We start from the raw sequence: 23,275 nt of genomic DNA, 5'->3' as shown, positions 1-23,275 counted from the left end.
GAAAATTGCATAAACTCTTTTTAATATGAATCCTGTAAGGAGGAGTGTGGGATATTGGCAGTTTGGAGGGACATCTAAACTGTCATATCTGAGTGCCTCTGCAGTCGGTTATTATGTATGAGTGATGGTGAAAGTATTGAATGATGTTGAAAGTTTTTTTCATTCTTTTGGGGTTTTTCTTTCTTTGTGTGTCACCTTGCCTCAGTGGGAAACGGCTGACATGTTAAAAAAAAAAAAAAATTATGCTAGCTTAAGTTACGGTGGTTGGTTTTTATTTTTAAGGTACTCATCATCCTTGACTTGACGGTGGATCGACCAGGTAATGAAGTGGGAGGCAAAATAGGAGACCCTGTAAATTACGACCCCAACAAAAGCAGAGCTGAGCAGCAACAACCTCCACAGCCTTCCAGAAACACACCAACCATGGCAGCAGCTAGTATGGGTCTATAACATTCATTGTAAAGTACAATTTAACTAATAATCTTTTATGATTTACCTTACTGCTCATATGTATTTTTTGTTTTATAGCAAGTTTTTCAACAGACATTCTATAAGAGTTCTTACTTTGTGTGTGTGTGTGTGTGTGTGTTTAATTTTTTGTGTTTGGTTTGTGTGGGGGTATATGTATGTATGTATTTAGCTTTTTGCATGTATAGGGGTATGCATGTAGTTTCTTGTCATCTTTAATTTACGTCCTAACGTGCATAATCTTAACCTCGGTGACGAACACCAATATGTGATCATTAATAACAATGCTTCAGTGACTTCATCATGTTTGCAGTGTTTGAAATAAACTCTTTTCCTATGTGTAGTGAGATTTTTCTGTCTTTTTAGTTTTGTAACTCATGCTGAGTGAGGGATCACTGTATTTCATGTTTTCATTACTGATTTGCAGGCTTGTAATTTATTTCAGACTCATTATTTTAACTTTTCTTGGATTCATTTGAATTTACAGTTCTATACCATTCTAAACAAAACTTGTAAAATCAGAATCTAAGGCTATAAACGGGAATTAAAATGACTTAATGTCAACTGTATTTTATACTAAAAGCTATATAATAGCATGTAGGGTTTGTCAGGTAAGCTGTTGCTCATGGCGGCTCTGCATCTTAACTTTAGTTTGATTAGTTGAATTAGCTGTTGTATTTGTTGGAACCTCTGCATGAAGTCAGCCTGTTCTGCCAAAATTTAGCTCATTCCATATCTACAGCTAAGTTTGTTGATGTGTCTTTGACTTGGTTAAGTATGTGTCCATGTATGTGTTGTTCTTCTAGTTTTTTTTTTTTTTTTTCTTTTTTTTCAACAAGTCGGCCGTTTCCCACCGAGGCAGGGTGTTCTATTCAAATATCTATTCTTGTTTATCGTGGCTATGTCTGGGAGTATTGTATGCCCTATCTTTTACATTTTTGTGTGTAGTTGGCTAGGTGAAGGCTTCACACTTCTGTATTACTGTTTAATCAAGGATTAGTAGTACACATAGGGTGAAAAGTGACCAAGCCATGCTTGACTAGATTTCTGAAGGCTGGCCTTACATTTACTTGCATAGCTTGTGTTACTGTGACATTTATTAAATAGTTACTTGATACTATAACTGTCTGGTTTAAAAGAAAGTTAATGTTATGTTTTAATCTTTGTTTTAGCTCAGTTTAAAAAAGTAGTTAAACTTTGTGATTATGAATTCTGTAAAGTGTAATAAATGTTAAGTATTTGTGTGTAGATTTAGGACCAATTTCTCTGGAAAATTCTAGGAGGATTGGTTCCAAATCTGCACATGCAAATTGTTCTCCACAAATAAGAGGCTTTGCAGTTGGTGCAAATATCACAAATTAAAAGCAAAAAAGCAATAAATACTCTAAGAAAAAATTCAGTATGAAGAGGCTAAGACTTTTCAATGCCCTCCCTTCATACATAAAGGGAAATTACCAGTATATCTCTCCTCACTTAACGACATACTCGTTTACAGATGACTCGGACATACAATGGGCTTTCTGACCAGTATGCATACCTACATGTATATGAGACCTGATTTCCTCTATTCTATTTATTGCAATATATAGTACACTATTATATAAACATTTAAAATTATACCAGAAATGTTATAATTGGTGCAAAGGTGACAGTAAAACTATATCAGAGATGGATGACACAAAACCACTACCATTATATTATGTTCCTCTCTTAGCGATGAATTCATTTACTGACGTGGTCCTAAGAGCAGAACTCCGTCGTTAAGTGAGAAGAGGCTGTATTTCTTAGGTCAGTGCCTGATCAGTTGGGCTGTGGCACTTATGCTGGACTTAAAGCTGATATCAACAGTTGCCTAGTTGATCAGGATGCTTGGTTCCTGAGGATGTTGACCCTCGAAACTCTCCATGTAGATCATCCATAGCACTCAGTATTCGCAAATATGGAAAAGCAATTGTAGAATATGGATGGATTTCTATACACAAATAACCCTTTCAGTGGCCATCTGGAGTTTATCTGGAGTTTATCTGGAGAGAGTTCCGGGGGTCAACGCCCCCGCGGCCCGGTCTGTGACCAGGCCTCCTTAGGTCAGTGTCCCAGGATGCGACCCACACCAGTCGACTAACACCCAGGTACCCATTTTACTGATGGGGAACATAGACAACAGGTGGAAAGAAACACGTCCAATGTTTCTACTCTGGCTGGGAATCGAACCCAGGCCCTCACCGTGTGAAGCGAGAGCGTTAACCACCAGGCCACATAGAACTATGACATTGAGGCCAGGGTCCTTCGTGTAGTTCTATGCCGTGAGCCCAGCTTACTCGGAAAAATTGTGAGTGGTAAATTTTTGGCTTAGCTATGAGAGCATGAATCTGTGTGGTAAGTGAGCACCACACAGGTTTATCCTTCCCAATGCCTTGCATGATGGAAAAAGCAAAACTAACCATGTATATAGTTTAAAATAACAAATTCAAGGTGTTTTCTCAAATGGGTTTTATGGTTTTATTGGCTGTTTCTTATACTACTACTAAAATTGAGAGGCATTTAGTTGGTTTTAGGACTGGAAGTAGCTCGAAGTAGAAATACAGTGGACCCCCGCTTAACGATCACCTCCCAATGCGACCAGTTATGTAAGTGTATTTATGTAAGTGCATTTGTACGTGTATGTTTGGGGGTCTGAAATGGACTAATCTACTTCACAATATTCCTTATGGGAACAAATTCGGTCAGTACTGGCACCTGAACATACTTCTGGAATGAAAAAATATCGTTAATTGGGGGTCCACTGTATTTAATAGTTTCCTATTTTCTTGAGGACAGGTAAGGCCCATCACCCCCCACCCCACTGTTTTATAGGGGTTTTAATAGGTTTCATTCAATTTTTGAGACGGTAAACTACGACCAATTATTCGAGAAGTAGAGTAAATCTATTTTTGTGTGATTATAAATTAAAAATGGAAGTGTAATATAGGAGAGGCTTGGGGACATGATTAATGAACAGAGGAAATGTTTTAGTGCCAATATTTACACTGTTTATTCTGGACTCTTTTTCTAAATTAGTATTTTTTTAATATTGTGTAAAATTTGCTAAATTATCAAGTACTGTGCATTTTATAGGTCAGTTGAACTAGTTGAAAGGGCAATTTCTTGTGCTCTATCAATAGAATGGAAGGCATACTAGTGAAATAGCTAAAACTTTGGTTGACTGGGGCAATGGAATTGGCTTAAAATAGGGAAAAATCAACAAAATTGTGGCTTCATGAATTGCTTTGAGATAATGAACTTTGCCTCTGCAGAGTATTATAAGTTTTCCATCAAATTTCAAACTTTTGGTGGTGTTCCTTTCAGAAAAAGACTGCCATTTCAGAGGAATTTATTTTTTAAAAAGTGTGCATATCAATAATAATTTTGGTGGTTTGAACAGTGAAGGGTTAAGGCAGAGGAATGAGCTGATGGGAAGTAGTCATGTCAGGGATGTCTTGATGAACAAGGTAGTTCTTTGTGCAAACTAAGAATGAACATTAATTAGAAAGTAGGGGGCTAGAATTTTTTAAAAATAATTTTTGTCATGTTCAGAAAGTATGAAAAGGCACACTACCTAGGCTGGAATAATATACAAATAACCCACACAGAGGTGACTGAAACTAATGATGACATTTTGATCCACCCTGGATCATTAACTAGTTAGTGGTTAAAGTCTGACCGAAACACATAGTCATAAGTTTGTCTCCTATGTATGGGCTATTTGTATGTTTTTGTGTTTGTTGTGCAGCACACACCTCACTCAGTCACCTGTTCACAAATGCTCCTCCCCTCCCCCTCCCCCTCCCCCTCCCCCTCTTCTTTGTATAGCTTGTGTAAAGCTGACTATGGAAAACATTTTAGCAGTTTGCCCATGACTTATGCCATGGGCAAACTGCTGTAATGTAATGGATCATGGGAACTTTCAGGAGTGTGTTTGACATTATTGTAACATTTATGAAGAGATTCAGGAAACTGATTAGCTAGATTAGCATTCTGTTGGTGGGAAGTACAGTGCCTGCACTCTTAAGGGGGAAGGGATGTGATTTGGAGAGTCATCTGAACTGTGATGTCAGTGCCCTTCTGGCAAGACAGTGATGGATTGAGCAACAATGAAAATGTTTTCTTTGCTTGGACACCCTTCCTTGGTAGGAGATGACCAGAATGATTAAAAAAAATAGAGATTTTTAACTGATGCTGGTTATTTTAACTTGGTATGATAGTATTTATTTGTGTTGTTTAATTTTATATTTTTTTGTGCTTTCTATAAAAGTTTGAATGCCATGAGTGCTGATTGCTCTACAAGGTCATAGCAGTCTTGTAAGCCTAGTCAGGCTGGTCTTTGCATTTTGTACCTTATTTCCATGGTGCACTTGTGCTGCTATCTGGCTGTATAAATATTTTGTATATTATTTCTGTGTAAACTTTCTTTTCTGAATTTTTCTTGATGTAATTTTGCTTAACATACTTTTGCTTCTTCTTGTAATGAAAAAAATTTTGTCAATCATATTTTATTTCATAGTTCTTGGCTATTCATTTAATTGTTTTCTGTGGTTATTTGCTATTCACTTGAGATTTGTTATAACATTGTAACCTTTTATAATAAACCTGATGTGGGCACATTTACAGGTGGCAACCCACAACGGAATCCTTTAGGACAACGCAATCCACCAAATTGTGGAGTTTCCCCTACTAAAACTCCATCAGGTGGAAATGTTCATCCAATCTCTTCCCTCACACCATACCAAAATAGGTAATATAAAGAAAAAAGTTTTCATTGTGACAAATATATGGACATAATCAACCTGTGTTTTAAGGATAAGAAACAGAAGTAAATACAGATGGGGGTGATAACCTTTGATATGAGATTTAAGAAACCTTGCAATGCTAGAATTATTTATAAGTCTGGAAGTCACATGCATGGAAAGTTTGGGGATGATTTGATCATCACCCAGGTGACTTTGTCTGTGGTTGCAGTTGAAGAGGGTCAGCTGGTAAAAAAAAATAAGTGGTATCACTTTCATAGTTTTTATAATTCAGACTTGCGGTGCCTATTCACTCCTGGTAAGACAGTTACTGAATGTGAGTGATGGTGAATGTGCTTACTTTTTGGGGGGGTTACCCTACCTCACTGGGAGACAGCTGATGTGCTAAACAGGGGATTATGGGGAATAATCTCGCAGTGTTTATTGTGTGAGTTACAGGCATTAACCCTTTCACTGTCCAGACCCCCTATCTGAAGTTTGTCCACACTGTCAAAGAATTTTCAATTTTTTTTTTTTTTTTTTATGAATGGTAGAGAATCTTCTGAAGGTAATACAGCAAAAAGTAAGAAATTGCAGACAGAGTAAAATTACGCTGTTTCAAATTTTGCTCTTGTCAGCGATTTTTATGCATTGGCAATTTTTACCTGCGTTGAGTCCTATTTTAGGCCAATTACATTGTTCCAGTCGACCAAATTTTTAGCTAATTCACTAATATTTTTCCATTTTATCAAATGAGCACAAGAAATTGCCCAATCAATTATTTCAATCACCTAACAGAGTTATCAGAAATTGGTAATTTGACAAATTTCACACAAATTTCAAAGTATTTCAGTTTCAAAATAGGGTCCAGAATAAATAATGCATCATGCAGGATTTTTTGTATATGGTGCACACTTACTACATTGACCCATCTCATATCTAGGTCCAAATGTACCACTCACAGCTTAAATGAGTGAGCTGAGCTCATCACATATTACTAGGGCATGGCCAGTGAACTCAAAGGCGTAGTACTGTGGTAGTCGGCGAAAGCGTTAAGCTAAGAGTTCTACATTTTCTGTTTCCAGAATGTAAATGTACTATACTGAGCAGGAAAAAATCTGAAATTTTAACCTGAATATCCATGTAAAAAAAAATTTTTTAGCTACTTGTTACTCTTTTCTATAATTACATGTTATTGCTGAAATACAGTGCACCATTATATGAAAATAAATTTACAGCAACTCAGTACAAGTTGAGTACTAATCATATTATCTACTTTCATCTAGAATATCTATGCTATTTATGCTGAAGTTTGCACATAAGCCTCAGACCAAATTTTCTGTCATTAAATGTTTGGAGTTGTTTTGAAATGACACAAGCTTTTGAAAACAATTTGTTTCCATTCTTGTACTGTAACATAACTCGGACACTCAGCTTGAATTTTTAGTCATCTAGAAAGTAACTTTTTCCCAGATCAGAATACAGAAACTCTGCACACAAGCACATAAAGACTGTGCATTAAATAATGCACAGTTTTATTATTGCTACCAAGGTGGACCATCTGTGCTCGAGTTAGCAACAAGTCAGCCATTCGGACGTGGTCCAACTCAAGGGGTGAAGGTAAACTCTTCTCGATGGATCTTCTTGATGAATCAGGTGAAATTCGTGCAACAGCTTTTAATGAACAAGCAGACAAGTTCTACGACATGATTGAGGTATGGTAAACCATTTTCTAATCCGTGCACGCACTCTTAACTTAGCCAAGACAGTACCAGTTAAATTATTTTTTTTCTCATATTTGCACATTGAATATCTGTGGAAAGAAAGAGGTACAAGTGTTTAAATTCTAGAATTTTCTGGTTGCGGGTGAAAGTGGGATAACTTAAATTTTATACATTACTGACAAGTAAATGAATTAGAAACATCTGCAATACCTGGCTATTCTGAAAACCATTTGTCAACCTCTGGCTTCATCATTTCAATGCAAAGGTTAGTAATGGGAGACAATAGAGTCAAACAGTCTCTCCCATTACTTCCTCATCTATTATCTCCTATTAATAACTAATGTATTGAATTGATGAAGCCACTGGTTGGCAAAACATCCTCAGACTTAAGAAACACAGGTGTTTTTTATGGAGTGTATTAGGATATTTTGAGCAAAGTAATAACATAATTGTTTTGGAAGACTGTTTGGAAAGTGTTTTAAAAAAGTTTGGGGGGTTTTGGTGTAAATAATACTGGCTCATTTTTTTAATTATACAGTGGTACCTCGGTATATGTCCACTTTGGAATAAGTTTAGCTTGGTATACGCCTTGTTTGGACACAAAAATTTTTGCTTGGTATTCGACCTTTGTTTGGAATACGACTCGCGTGCTAGAACTTGTATGGGTCAGAGTGATAAAGATGCTGCCAATGATTTTGTTAGAGTTTGGGGTATTTGTGGAGGCTGAGGGTTTTGTTCCCCAACAAGTTTTTAATTGTGACAAAACAGGCCTGTTTTGGAAGAAAATGCCTAACAGGACCTATATTACACAAGAGAAGGCATTACCAGGACACAGGCCAGTGAAGGAAAGGTTAACTCTCTTGTTGTGCCAATGCAAGTGGGGATTGCAAACTGAAGCCTCTACTGATATACCACTCTGAAAACCTGAGGGCCTTTAAAAAACATAATGTGCAGAAAACTCAGTTACCTGTGATGTGGAGGTCAACAGGAAGGCTTGGGTAACCAGAGAATATTTCAGCGAATGGTTTAATGTTGTGTTTGGGCCAAGTGTAAAAAGTTACTTAGAAGAGAAAAACCTCCCTCTGAAGGCCCCCCTCATAATGGACAATGGTCCATCTCGCCCTCCTACTTGCAGGACTATGTGCTGCGGAGTTTTTCATCACTGTAAAGTTTCTCGCCCCTAACACGACTCCTCTCATTCAGCAGATGGATCAGCAGGTCATCAGCAATTTCAAGAAACTCTACACTAAAGCACTATTTGAGAGGTGCTCTGAAGTGACCTCTGACACAGAGTTAACCCTGAAAGAGTTTGGAAAGATCACTTTACTATCACCCATTGCATAACTCTCATTGACAAAGTCTGATAGGAAGTTTCATACAGAACAGTGAACTTTGCTTAGAGGAATTTATGGCCAGAAACAGTGGCTGAAAGGGACTTCGAGGGCTTTGAGACTGTGTGTATAGTGGGTGAGTGATGGTGATGTGGAGGAGTTAGTGGAGGGGCACAGGGAAGAGCTGACCACTGAGGAGCTGCAGGAACTTGAGAAGGAGGAGTGCAAGACTAAGATAGATGCACTCTCTTCAGGCTCAGAAGAAGAGGTAGAGAAAGCCCCTACTTCATTAATCAAGGAAATCTTTGCCAAATGGACGGATGTCAAAAACTTTGCAGAGAAGTACCACTTCAACAAAGCCCAAGCAAGCCATAATAGCATTGTCTGGGATGACCAGACAATGCCACATTTCCAAAAGATCCTGAGGAAAAGACAGAAGCAAAGTTCTTTGGACAGATTTTTAGTAAAAGTCAAGCCTGGTGAGCTTCAACCAGGTCCAAATAGGGAAAAAGAGACAGAAAAGAGAAAGTGATTCTCCTTCCAGACAACATTTCTTCCTCCTCCTCCCATCGCAGCACTATCCTAGTAGGCACTCAACTCTTTTCAGCAAAGTAAAGTGAGGTTAAATTTGCATTTATTTCATCTAATTCTTTTGTATTTATGTATGTATTTTAGTATTAAGCAGTGTTTAAATTATATATTTTAGTATTAAGCAGTTTAAATTATTTTATAAAAACCCATCAGAGTATAATATGCCAATAAAAATAGGATTTTTTTTTCATGGGAACGGATTAATCGTTTTCCCTATATTTCTTATGGAAAAATTTGTTTGGTATAAGTCCAAGGTCCTGGAACAGATTAAGGACGTATACCGAGGTACCACTGTACTTAGAAAAATGTTTGGTATTACTTTGTGTAACAAAATAAGGAAGAAAAAATACAGTAGTTACTAATATAATGTGTGATGTGGTACACATTGAGAAAATTCTGCTGCACCATGATTAAGCCCTTTTGTATATACACTTTTCTTGGAAAGTTTGAAATATCTGATTGTTACTTAGGGGTAGCTAGAGTTAAGAATAAGGTGGAAGGAGAATAGTGTACATAGCTAAAATGGAAAATTGGAGAGATTTAAAGATAAAAGAGTTGCTGGTGAGCTGTAGGTGCAGTTTTAAAACAAATTGAGGTAAGTTATGAAGATGTCATAATATGTTTGATGAATGATGTTCTTTATCATCAATCTCTATATTGATGAAGATCATCATGGTGGTTGTATAACAAATCTGCAATGCGTACTACAATATGATTGGTTCTTTCTGGAGGGGTTTGGAATATTGGCTGTTTGGAGTGACATATAAACTATTGTATCTGAGTGCCTCTGCAAAGACAGTGATTATGTATGAATGGTGGTGGAAATTTTGAACGATGAAAGTTTTTTATTTTTTTGTTTTTTTCTTTATGGGTCACCCTACCTTGGTGGGAAATGGCTGATGTGATAAAAAAAATTTTTTTGGCAATATTTTTTCATGGTATTACTCTCTTAAAATTTCAGATTAATAAAGTGTACTTCATCACCAGTGCTAGTCTCAAAACTGCCAACAAGCAGTTTAGTAATCTCAATAATGATTATGAGATGACTTTCAATAAGATGACTGAGGTAAGTGCTTTTTAGTATGCAGTTTGTTTTTTATGAATTTCTGTATCTTTATAGGATAATGGCTGTTAACTATTGTATGTGTAATTCCTGTTTATTATATATTTGTAGCACTTTTCTAAAAAAAAAAAAAAAAAAAATTCTACCAATACATCATACCTCAGTTACTTATATGTACTTAAAATATGTCTTACTTGTTGGTAGACCTCTTTCCAAACATTATTTAAAGGTGTTCCATTTTTGTTTACATCTGGCTCACTACATTTTCCTTATCCTCTAAAGTAGTTTTTCTCACTTTAGCATTAAGGCTTCTCAAAACAATTACTCTCTCACTTGGCTCTAAACACTAAATAGTTACTTGAAGCCTCCCTAAATATCTTTATCTGTACTTGCACTGTACACTTATATACTAATATAAACACACTTATTTAACCAGCTTCCTACATCCCAGTTTTACTTTAGTCTATATAATTCTTGAATTTAAATATTTGTAGCCCAACTTTTCTTTTCAGAATTGTTTGTAGCTTCTTTCTTTCTTCTTTCAACACACCGGCCATATCCCACCAAGGCAGGGTGGCCCAAAAAGAAAAACGAAAGTTTCTCTTTTAAATTTAGTAATTTATACGGGAGAAGGGGTTACTAGCCCCTTGCTCCCGGCATTTTAGTCGCCTCTTACAACATGCATGGCTTACGGAGGAAGAATTCTGTTCCACTTCCCCATGGAGATAAGAGGAAATAAACAAGAACAAGAACTAGAAAGAAAATAGAATACCCAGAGGGGTGTGTATATATATGCTTGTACATGTATGTGTAGTGTGACCTAAGTGCAAGTAGAAGTAGCAAGACATACCTGAAATCTTGCATGTTTATGAGACAGACAAAAGACACCAGCAATCCTACCATGTAAAACATTTACAGGTTTTCGTTGTACACTCACTTGGCAGGACGGTAGTACCTCCCTGGGCGGTTGCTGTTTACCAACCTACTACCTAGGTTTGTAGCTTCTATTCTCTTAAATATCTCTGACTTAATCCCATTTAACCCTTCAACTGTGTCTAACATACTAGTATAGACATTGTTGAACCCACAATTCTGCCACCTGCCAATATTTTTGACCTCAGCACAACTCCTTGGGTCTTCTTCCATTTCTTCATACATTTGAAAAAATCTGAGACCAGCAGTGTTCACACAGTGTATCATTGTTAATTACTCAGGTGATGACTGTGCATCTGACTTATTAGTATGCCTCACTAGCAGAAGTAAACAAAGAAATCAGGAGCTGCTGTTCCACCACCATCTTCCCTACCAGCAAACAGGGTGTGCAAGTGGCTCATTGGTGACTTATTCATTCCAAATTCATTACAATTTCATGATATTAGAATTGGAATTCAGCCACAAAGCACACTAAGTATAATTAACTCAGTAAAGTCAGACACTGCGAATAATTTCCGTGTTTAAGAGTATTACACTGAACAATTGTAATATATTCATTGTACATAGCCTTAGAAGATCAAAATAGTAAAAACTGGAATAAAAATAAATTTTACAGTATACGTATACAGTGGACCCCGCATAACGATTACCTCCGAATGCGACCAATTATGTAAGTATTTATGTAAGTGCGTTTGTACGTGTATGTTTGGGGGTCTGAAATGGACTAATCTACTTCACAATATTTCTTATGGGAACAAATTCGGTCAGTACTGGCACCTGAACATACTTCTGGAGTGAAAAAATATCGTTAACCGGGGGTCCACTGTATACTGTATATATAACCCAGTAAAGTCAATACGACTTACCTCCATGTTTTAAGAAGTAATATAGTACTCAGAAGCAATTGTAATGTTATAAGTATGTACAAAATAAAAAAAAATATATATATATAAAAATTAATTTTACCATATATATACTGTATATTCCAAATGAAGCAGTGTTGGGCTAAGCATTTTCCCATGTTTGAAGTACTAAAACACCTTTAACCCTTTCAGGGTCCAGACCCAAAATCTGAGACGTGTCCACAGGGTCCAAGAATTTAAATTTTTTTTTTTTTTCTTAAGAAATGGTAGAGAATCTTTTTCTGAAGGTAATAAAACAAAGTACAAAATTTGATGGAAAATTGATGAAGTTATGCTCTCACGAATTTTGATAAATCAGCGATATTTAGGCATTGGCGATTTTGCTGATTTTGACTCCCATTTTAGGCCAATAACATTATTTCAGTTGACAAAATTCTTAGCCATTTCACTAGTATTACTTCTATTTTATCGATTGAGCACAAGAAATCGGCAAGTCATCTGTTTCAACTACCTAATAAAGTGATTGGAAATTGGTAATTTGGCCAATTTATCAAAGTTCAAAATATTCCTATTTCAAAATTGGGTTCAGAATAAACAATGCAAGCATTCCTGGCACTAACCTTTCCTCTGTTCATTAGTTACATTTTCAGGCTTTACAAATGAATTCCATTTTGATTTTTTATTAACATAATGAATTTTTATTCAAATAAAAAATGGAAGATTAACTGTTATGCAATATTGTAATATAGTGGAACCTCTACTTGCGAGCGCATCCACGTGCGAGTTTTTCCAAATACGAGCAGTCAATGGGTCGATTTTTTGTTTCCATACGTGAGCAAAATTTCCATAAGCGAGCAGACCTCAAGGACCTCAAGGCAGGTTCCTTGATGCTGGTGAGGGGCTCTTGCTCTTGATCTAAGGAATTGTATCTCATTTGTTTGTTGGACTATCTTATTGAAACTTGGGCAATGTATGATGGAAAGATGCCTCTTAACGTACACCAAAAATGAAAGAATTTAAGCATAAAAATGGAGTTCACTTCTCGGCAATTAGCCACTTCTTAGCGGTATTTTTGTAGGGTTTTTATGGTTGTATTCTTGTTTTTTGTCTCATTTGATAGAATGGAAGATATATTACAGAAATAGATATGATTTTGATTGCTTTCACAACGAAAAGTAACTTGAAATGTTCGATTGTTTTGGCTATGTTCAAGAGTAAACAAATGACGTCACTCTCCATTCCAATATGCAGTCGTGAATGGGTTGACATTATTTATACATTTATTGCAATAAGGCATAACCGTAAATCTTATATTTTTTGTGTGAATAAAAATTACAAATTATTTATATTGTGGGACACGGCCGACTTGTTGAAAAAAAAAAGTATAATAATATAATGCAATAAGAATAATAATATAATACAATAAGAGTAATAATATACATGTACATATAATAATAATACATATATAATAATAATGTACTACATAATAAGTATAATAGACGGCTTCAAAAGGCCGTCACTAGATGGCAGTGTTCACCACAACATAGACGGCGCGGTTGTGGCCGCCTCCACCTGTTACACAATGACATATTTTATTCATTCTAGAGTATATATATCAGGTTTCTGTGTTATTTATATTGTTTTTTATTTCATATTGGATGAACTATGATAGATAAATAAGCCGTGGAGTTGATGATAGCGAAATACACCTACCATCCGACTTACGACCTGCTTGACGTACGACCATTCGACTTACAACCTGCTCAACATACGACCATTTGACTTATGACCGTGTTTTCTATGCCAAATTTCTGGGAAATAAACAAGTGTTTGTGTTGTACACAGTGTTTATCCTAAACCTTACAGTATAAAATACAGTATTAACAGCATAAAAAGTAAAGTAAAAAATGAAATACCAAAATAAAACAAAATAAAGTTATTACAAAAATGTGATGTTGATATTCAGTAGTAAGTTTCGACTTACGTCCATTTCGACTTAGGACCGGTTTGTCGGAACCGAACTCGATCGTAAGTCGGATGGTACCTGTATTCAAGGGGTATTTTGTCCTGTCTCCAGACAAACTCTCGTCGGCCTCCGCTGTCGCCGCCACATATACAATGACATACAGTGGTCCCTCGCTTTTCGTAGTTCTCGGCAATCGTAAATTTCGCCAATCATAGGGGTATTTTCGTATAAACATGGACTCGCTTTTCATAGGTTGAATCGCGAATAGTAGTTTGTCCGGAACGCATAAGCACGGTGTGAGCCGGGGAGGCCTCCCTACCCAGCCAGTCTGGCATTGTTTACCAGTGAGTGAAGGTCCCCTCAAGTGCTCCTACGAAATATTTTATAATATTCCACTCATTTTAGTGCTTGCAAGTACTAAATAAGCTACCATGACTCAAAAGAAAGCTCCTAGTGCCAAGCCTGTCTTAAAGAAGGTGAGAAATATGTACAGTGACAAAGTCTTGGGCCATTTTAGGGAAGTGTTAAAGAGACGCCAGAAACTGAGCTCTCTTCACAGTTATTTTGTGAGACAGGACTCCAGTGACTCCCATGGTGGTCCTAGTGGCATTAAGAAACAGAGAAGAGAAGTAACCCCAGAAAAGCAATTGGTACCTGAGGTGTTGCTGGAAGGGGATTCCTCTTCCAAACTGTAAACAATCCAATCTCTCTCCTCCTCCAGTCTCCCATACACTAAGAAGAATCTCCAATAAAGGTAAGCGTTATGCTGTTAATGTTTCATTCATCATTTCCCATTGTATTGTTTATATGCTACCTGTATATTTCATGTAAAAATTTTTTTTGTTTTAATACTTCTGGGTGTCAGGAACGGATTAATTGTATTTACATTATTTCTTATGGGGAAAATTGATTCGCAAATCGTAAATTTCGTTTATAGTAGCTCCTCCAGGAATGGATTAATTACGAAAAACGAGGGACCACTGTACAGTATTTTATTTATTCTAGAGTATATGTCATATTAGATGAACTGTGAAAGATAAATAAGCTGTATAGATGATATTAGCAAAATTATTCAAGAAGTATTTTGTCCGGTCTCCACACACTCTTGTCCACCACCGACACTGCCCATACCACTACATGAATTACATATTTTATTCATTTTAGAGTATATATATCAGGTTTCTATGTTATTTATACTGTTTATTATGTCAGATGAAGTGAGAAAAATAAGCCATAGAGTTGATATTAACGAAATTATTGAATCACAGAATTCCACTGGAACGGATTAATTGCATTTCAATTAATTTAAATGAGGAAAATTGACTCGGCAAACGAGCAAATCCAGTTGCAAACAAGGTCATGGAATGGATTAAACTCACAAGTAGAGGTTCCACTGTAATTGTATAAATAATATCAGCGCATTTGTGAACGCACATAGGACCCATCAGCTGATATGTATTGGATGAGTGATGTGATTTGTTTACTCTTGAACATCAGCAAAAATTTAACATTTCTGCTACTTTGAGCTCAGTTTCAAGCCATTTTCAGTACTAAAACCAATCAAAATAATCATTATTTCTGTAATATATCTTCCAGCCTATCAAATGAGACCAAGAAATTGCAAACGCAAATATAAAAAACATATGAAAAAGCATCGCAAAGTCGCTGTTTTTAACCAAAATTGCGGTCTCAAATTTTTTTTTTCTTGTTATGCTCTCTGTGCTGCAGGATTTGTTTTATGTGGTGCACACTTGCCACATAGATGTATTCTCTCATATCTAGGCCCAAATTTACTGCTCACAGCTTATGAGTGAGCTGAGCTCGTGGCGTAGAACTACGGTTTGGACCCAGAACTCAAAGCCATAAAACTATGGTTTGGACCCAGAACTCAAAGCCGTAGAACTACAGCACAGACCCTGAAAGGGTTAAACGCATTTGTCATCATAAGGAATTAGTGTACATAATAAACTTTGAAAGCAATTAAAAAACAAAAACAATCATATCTTAGTATCAATAAATTGTAAAATGTAAATATCACTAGTGTTTTTACAATACTGTTCATGATAAGTGATTATTTTTTCACCAATTTCAACACATCATAATACTGTAAGTTTATTTCGTATATCTTGACCTACTCCTGCCCCAAACATCTTGCTACTGGGAGATTTCAACTTGAAACACCTAAATGGAGGAGTGTAGCAAGTAATATTTTAGCAGAGATCACTCCAGAAGGCAGCTCTGATGAAAATTCATACACACACGAGCTATTTAATCTCTGCACCAAATTCACTTTAAACCAGCAAATATTAGAGTCTACAAGACTAAAAAATACGCTGGACCTCGTCTTCACTAACAGCAACAATCTGATACGTAACATAGTCGTATCAAAGACAGTACACTCAGATCACCACATAATAGAGGTACAGACATGTATGTACAGGGCTCCTGACCAGCAAAATGTGATCAGTCATGAGGATGTCTTCACAAAATTTAACTTGAGTTACTAAAACAAACAATGGGAATAAGTCTACTATGTCCTAAATGAAAAAAGCTGGAAAGATATCGTAAATAACACAGATCCTAACCTTTGCCTAGAAAAAATCAACTCTGTGGCACTTGAGGTCTGCTCAAGGCACATTCCATTAAGAAAAAGAAAGAAGATGTAAACTAGAAAGAGAGAGATGCTCCCTATACAGGTGTTGGTGAATAATCACAGAGCTGCTGAGAGGGGCCAGTATACTTGAAATATGAAGGGAGGCACTTGTCAGATAAATAGCCAGTATCAAACCTAAGCTTATGGAGTATTACAGGAGACAAGACTCTCAGGAAGAACTAAAAGCCATAAAGGAAATTAAAAAAAAAAAAATACTTCTCTTATGCCAAATCTAAGGGTAAAACAACATCCAGTATTGGGCCCCTGCTTAGGCGAGATGGGACCTACACAGATGATAGCAAAGAAATGAGAGATACTTAAGTCCCAGTATGACTGTGTTCAGCAAGCCATTAACAAGACTAAGGGTCGGCAATCTAAATTAAATCTTTTTCGCCGAGACCCAAAATCTGGTCATCTCAAAAATCTCTAACACCACACGACTTTGAAAAGGCAATAAATGACATGCCCATGCACTCTGCCCTAGGCCCAAAGGTGGCAGTAAAGCAATTGCTTTACTGCCACCTTTGTCATGTTAGTGCATGATAGCACTAACATCCCATATTATAAAAATCTTTGAAAGGGTTCTAAGAAGCAAGGTTCCCAACAACCTAGATACCCATCATTTACACAACCCAGGGCAACACTGGTTTCAAGGAAGTTGTTCCTGCCTGTCCCAGCTGCTGGACCACTATGACAAGGTCCTGGATGCTGTAGAGGATAAAGAGAATGCAGAGGTAGTATATACAGACTTTGCAAAAGCCTTCGACAAGTGCGACCATGGTGTAATAGTGCACAAATGCGTGATAGAGGAGTAACAGGAAAGTTTGGTAGATGGATCTATAACTTCCTGACAAATAGAACACAAAGAGTAATAGTAAACAGAGTGAAGTCTGACGCAGCTACAGTGAAAAGCTCTGTTCCACGGGGCACAGTACTCGCTCCCATCCTGTTCCTCATCCTCATATCTGACATAGACATTTAAGCCATGGCTCCATGTCTTCCTTTGCAGATGACACCTGAATTGCCATGACTGTGTCCTCCATCAAAGACACCGCAAAACTCCAAGTGGACATCAACCAAATCTTCAAATGGGCCACTCAAAACAATATGAAGTTCAACGAAGAGTAATTTCAACTACTCAGATATGGATAACTTGAAATTAAAACTTTATCAGGGTATACAACAAATTTTAAGCGTACAATAGAGTGAAAAATTAATGTGAAGGACCTGGGAGTGGTAATGTCAGAGGATTTCGCCTTCACATCTGGTAGAACAATGATAGGATGGATAATGAGAACCTTCAAAACTAGGGATGCCAAGCTGATGATAATTCTTTTCATATTGCTTGTTTTCTCTAGGCTTGAATGCTGCTGTACACTAGCTGCCCCCTTCAAGGCAGGCAAAATTGCAGACCTGGAGATTGTACAAAAAACTTTCACGGCACACATTAGTACGATAAAGCACCAAAATTACTAGGAACAGTTGAAGTCCCTTGATTTGTATTCTCTGGAGTGCAGGTGAGAAAGATGCATTATAATATACACTTGGAAAATTATAGAGGGATTAGTACCAAACTTGCACACAAAATAACTTCCTATGAAAGCAAAAGACTCGGCAGGGGATGCAACATTCCCCCAATGAAGAGCAGGGATGCTACAAGTACACTGAAAGACAACACAATAAGTGTCAAGAACCCAAGACTGTTCAGCTGCCTCCCAGCATACATAAGGGGGATTACCAATAGACCCCTGACTGTCTTCAAGAAGGTGCTGGACAGGCACCTAAACTCGGTACCTGATCAGCCAGGCTGTGGTTTGTATGTCAGTTTGTGTGCAGCCAGCAGTAACAGCCTGATTGATCAGACGCTCATCCTGACCCTGACCCTCTCCAGGTATAGGTCAGACTGAGGAAAGAGTTATAGGTGCAGGTTCAGAGCATAGTATAACATTCATTACCAAACTTGTAGAGGTTTGGAGAAAAAGTATTAGGCACTGGTTGTCTTCCAGGAACTCCCTTTATGTAAGTTTAGCATGTTCAGTCCCAATGAAAAGAAATCTGTCCCAAAACATGAAATAAATTTTGCTTTCACTTAAATAAGAAACAATATTTGTCATTTCCAACCATCGTACATCTGGCATCACCCTAACTCAGATAAATGTGAGAGTAGTATAGCGTTATGTCAGTAACCCACAGACTATGATAGGGGAAGGTGTTTCCTCACTCAGTTCATGCCTTTTGCCCTGTATGATTGTCTAGTTTTTTTCAGTCTAAAGCTGTTCTCTGTTGATCACATTGGGTTGGTATAGGCTTTGTATGGTGGATTAGACTTGTCATCACTCCTGGACTACCAAGTCCCTGTGAAGGATATTGGAGACAGGCTGGGATGCACCCCACTACCGTGGGATACATCACAGGAGCCCTTGATGACCGCTCCATACTCTGATGCTCTTCAGAAGAGGGAACTTATGCTGAACCTTACAATTACTGCTCGGGAATTAAAGAACAAGCATCTTGATGTTCTGTGCAAGGCTTGCATTGCTTTTTGTGACAAGTATGAAGATTGGATCAAGGATGATTAAAGAAAGGTCATGTTAAGTAATAAATTGACTTTTTTCATCAGGAATGTCTCGACGCAGGTTCACGATCTCGGTAGCTCTTTAAGGTTTAACCTCGCTTCACGATCAAGACTGTCAAAAACCCTATAAAGGTTTGGAGGTGTCATCCATAACAGTGGCCTTGGTGGTCTTTATTTTCCTCCTAAGAGTGAGGTGATAAAAGGGAAGAAATATTTAGAAATCCTTGATGAGAAAGGTCTCGCTCGTTATCATATTCATGACATCAGCACCTTAATGCATGAATTATGGAGCCTAGTGCCACTGCAGCAAGAGAGTCAAAGATTGGTTGAGGCAGCATGAAATTTCTGTTTTAGAATGGCCAGGTAAAAGTAGGGATCTCAGTCTGATTGAAAATGCTGGGCAGGTGTTAATATTCATAGTAGCAGAGCACTAAATATCCAGCCTACTAATGATGGTGTGGATTTATATGGGTGAGTTACTTCCAGAGATTGTGATTCTTTGCCAGAAAAGATTAAAAAATAATGAATGCAAAAAGTCAAATGACTAAATGTTTATTTTTCTTTTAACTTTGTTTCCTAATAAAGCTTATTGTTTGTTTTATTATTGTTTTACAAAAAAAAAAAAAATTTTAAGGCAGTTTTTTTTTTGTTTTTTTATAAACTGTAAAGTAGTATTTTAAACCCTCCATTCATGCCTCTGTATTTCAGATTACACCCTGCCATGAAGTAACAGCAATCCCAGCCATGCAGTTTAACTTTGTTCCACTTGATCAACTGGAGAGTTTAGAGAAAGATCATATTTTAGGTGAGTTTTTTTCCATATATCATTACAAGAAATATTGGATTGATTAATCTGATGTTAGAAACACTTACATTGTTGCACTTAGTTTTGAGATCTGATACTACAGTATCTCCTATTACCCTTTCGTAAGTGTACTTGCCTATACAGTAGGGCACCACTTGTATGGTAGGTTAGGTTCCAAGCTACCTCCGGAAAGTGGACATCGCCGGAGAGCAGAACGCCATTTTTTCCACTTAGAAATGCATATAAATGCCAGAAAACAAGTTTACACTAATGTATATTAAGTTAACTATAGAACGAGGCATTAAAAACAGTAAAAAGTAAAATACTCACACAGTACACTCATTACTTACCTTAAAATATTTGTATTCTTAATGTAGGGTGAGAGGTGAGTAGTAGTGTAAGAAGTCAGGTGTGGGAGGTATGGTAGCCAGCCAGGCCACCCCACCCACACGTAATATACTACAACATTTAAAGCACCCCAGAGTAATCAGATGCAAATACAGTACATTCATTACTTACCTTAAAATATTGTAGTCTTAATGTAGGAAGAGAAGTGAGTAGTATTCATTTGTAGGAAGTCTTGTATAGGAGGTATGGTAGCCAGCCAGGGCAGGCCATCCCTCCCACATGTAATATATGCAGCCTCACCTCACTTAGCGACATACTCGTTTACCGATGCCTTGAATTCACGACGGGCTCTCTGACCAGTATGCCCAAATAATGTATATTAGAGCTAATTTCCTGTATTATGTTTATTACAGTATACAGTACACTACTGTGTAAACATTTTAAAATATACCTGAAATGTTATAATTGGTGCAAAGGTGGCATTAAAATGATATCAAAGATGGTTGACACAAACCCACTGCTATTATAGTATGCTCCTCACTTAGCGACGAATTTGTTTAGCGACGTGGTCTTAGGAACAGAACTCCGTCGTTACGTGAAGAGAGGCTGTACTATGACATTTAGAGTGCAGTAGAGCGATAAAATGCATATACAGTACACTCATTACTTACTTTAAAACATTTGTAGTCTTAATGTAGGGTGAGAGGTGAGTAAACAAGGTAAAACGAATAAACGAGAGAGAGAGAGAGAGAGGGAATGAGTAAATGAAAGAGAGAGATGCAGAGAATGTAAACAGAGACAAATGCATCTGGTTATGGTTAATATACGTTCATCTATACCTGACATCTCATATTTGTTACTTTATTCTACTGTGGGGTGAATTTATCATGTTTATATGTTATGTACAGTGTTTATTATATAATTTTGAAAAAAAAATCGTAGATGGATTAATGAATTTTTTTTTTTTTTCAACAAGTTGGCCGTCTCAAACCGAGGCAGGGTGACCCAAAAAGAAAGAAAATCCCCAAAAAGAAAATACTTTTATCATCATTCAACACTTTCACCTCACTCACACATAATCACTGTTTTTGCAGAGGTGCTCAGAACACAATAGTTTAGAAGCATATATGTGTAAAGATACACAACTTATCCCTCCAAACTTCTAATATCTCGAACCCCTCCTTTAGAGTGCAGGCATTGCACTTCCCATTTCCAGGATACAAGTCTGGCTATATAAAAATAACCGATTTCCCTGAATTTTTTTTTTTTCAACAAGTTGGCAGTCTCCCACCGAGGCAGGGTGACCCAAAAAAGAAAGAAAATCCCCAAAAAGAAAATGCTTTCATCATCATTCAACACTTTCACCACACTCACACATAATCACTGTTTTTGCAGAGGTGCTCAGAATACAACAGTTTAGAAGCATATACTTATAAAGATACACAACATATCCCTCCAAACTGCCAATATCCCAAACCCCTCCTTTAAAGTTCAGGCATTGTACTTCCCATTTCCAGGACTCAAGTCCGACTATATGAAAATAACCGGTTTCCCTGAATCCCTTCACTAAATATTACCCTGCTCACACTCCAACAGATCGTCAGGTCCCAAGTACCATTCGTCTCCATTCACTCCTATCTAACACGCTCACGCACGCTTGCTGGAAGTCCAAGCCCCTTGCCCACAAAACCTCCTTTACCCCCTCTCTCCAACCCTTTCGAGGACGACCCCTACCTCGCCTTCCTTCCCCTATAGATTTATATGCTTTCCATGTCATTCTACTTTCCATGTCATTCTACTTTCCATGTCATTCTACTACATACATGGTGTACAGGGTCCTGTACGATTCCTTATTAAGATGTCGGAATGCTGTTCTGAGGTTTGCTAGGCGCCCATATGCTGCAGCAGTTATTTGGGTGTGAAGCTTGGGTTGTAAATGCTGCAGCGAGGAGGTGGTTGGAGGTGGTGGAGATGTCCTGTCTAAGGGTAATGAGTGATGTAAATATTATGCAGAGAATTCCGAGTGTGGAAATTAGGAGAAGATGTGGAGTTAATAAAAGTATTAGTCAGAGGGCTGAAGAGGGGTTGTTGAAGTGGTTTAGTCATTTAGAGAGAGAATGAATCGAAGTAGAATGTAGGGAAAGGAAGGCGGGGTAGGGGTCGTCCTCGAAAGGGTTGGAGAGAGGGGGTAAAGGAGGTTTTGTGGGCAAGGGGCTCGGACTTCCAGCAAGCATGCATGAGCATGTTAGATAGGAGTGAATGGAGACGAATGGTATTTGGGACCTGACGAGCTATTGGAGTGTGAGCAGGGCAATATTTAGTGAAGGGATTCAGGGAAACTGGTTACTTTTATATAACCGGACTTGAGTACTGGAAATGGGAAGTACAAAGGAGGGGTTTGGGATATTGGCAGTTTGGAGGGATATGTTGTTTATCTTTATGTATATATGTGCTTCTAAACTGTTGTATTCTGAGCACCTCTGCAAAAACAGTGATTATGTGTGAGTGAGGCGAAAGTGTTGAATGATTATGAAAGTATTTTCTTTTTGGGGATTTTCTTTCTTTTTGGGTCACCCTGCCCAGGTGGGAGATGGCCTACTTGTTAAAAAAAAAAAAATTATCAGAGTATATAGATTATCAGGAGGTGCCATCTGACTTATGACCGAGCTTGGTTCCGACCAACCAGTCGTAAGTCGAAATGGACGTAAGTTGAACCTTTTTACTGAATATCAGCATCACATTTTTGTAATGACTTTGTAATGACTTTTAATTAAAATTAAAAGTGAATACAGGAAAGAGTAAGGTTATGAGGATAACAAAAAGATTAGGTGATGAAAGATTGGATATCAGATTGGAGGGAGAGGGTATGGAAGAGGTGAATTTATTCAGATATTTGGGAGTGGACGTGTCAGCGGATGGGTCCATGAAAGATGAGGTGAATCATAGAATTGATGAGGGGAAAAGGGTGAGTGGTGCACTTAGGAGTCTGTGGAGACAAAGAACTTTGTCCTTGGAGGCAAAGAGGGGAATGTATGAGAGTATAGTTTTACCAACGCTCTTATATGGGTGTGAAGCATGGGTGATGAATGTTGCAGCACGGAGAAGGCTGGAGGCAGTGGAGATGTCATGTCTGAGGGCAATGTGTGGTGTGAGTATAATGCAGAGAATTCGTAGTTTGGAAGTTAGGAGGAG

General features: G+C 37.5%; 1 protein-coding gene across 2 annotated transcripts in view; it reads left to right on the top strand.

Annotated features, from left to right (window-relative positions):
• The window catches only part of RPA1 (replication protein A 70), a gene marked incomplete at its 3' end in the record, with an annotated part of 93,266 nt that overhangs the window by 22,983 nt on the left and 47,008 nt on the right, over positions 1-23,275 (top strand). Inside the window, 5 exon segments of one of the 2 annotated variants that reach the window (XM_070080641.1) lie at positions 283-436; positions 5,143-5,239; positions 6,784-6,946; positions 9,839-9,943; positions 19,639-19,735. In XM_070080641.1, the coding sequence (XP_069936742.1) occupies positions 283-436; positions 5,143-5,239; positions 6,784-6,946; positions 9,839-9,943; positions 19,639-19,735 (616 nt within the window). 2 annotated transcript variants of the gene reach the window in all.

This window comes from Cherax quadricarinatus, unplaced genomic scaffold, assembly GCF_038502225.1.
Source record: "Cherax quadricarinatus isolate ZL_2023a unplaced genomic scaffold, ASM3850222v1 Contig748, whole genome shotgun sequence".
NCBI lineage: Eukaryota > Metazoa > Arthropoda > Malacostraca > Decapoda > Parastacidae > Cherax > Cherax quadricarinatus.
This window is presented reverse-complemented; position numbering and strand designations above follow the sequence as displayed.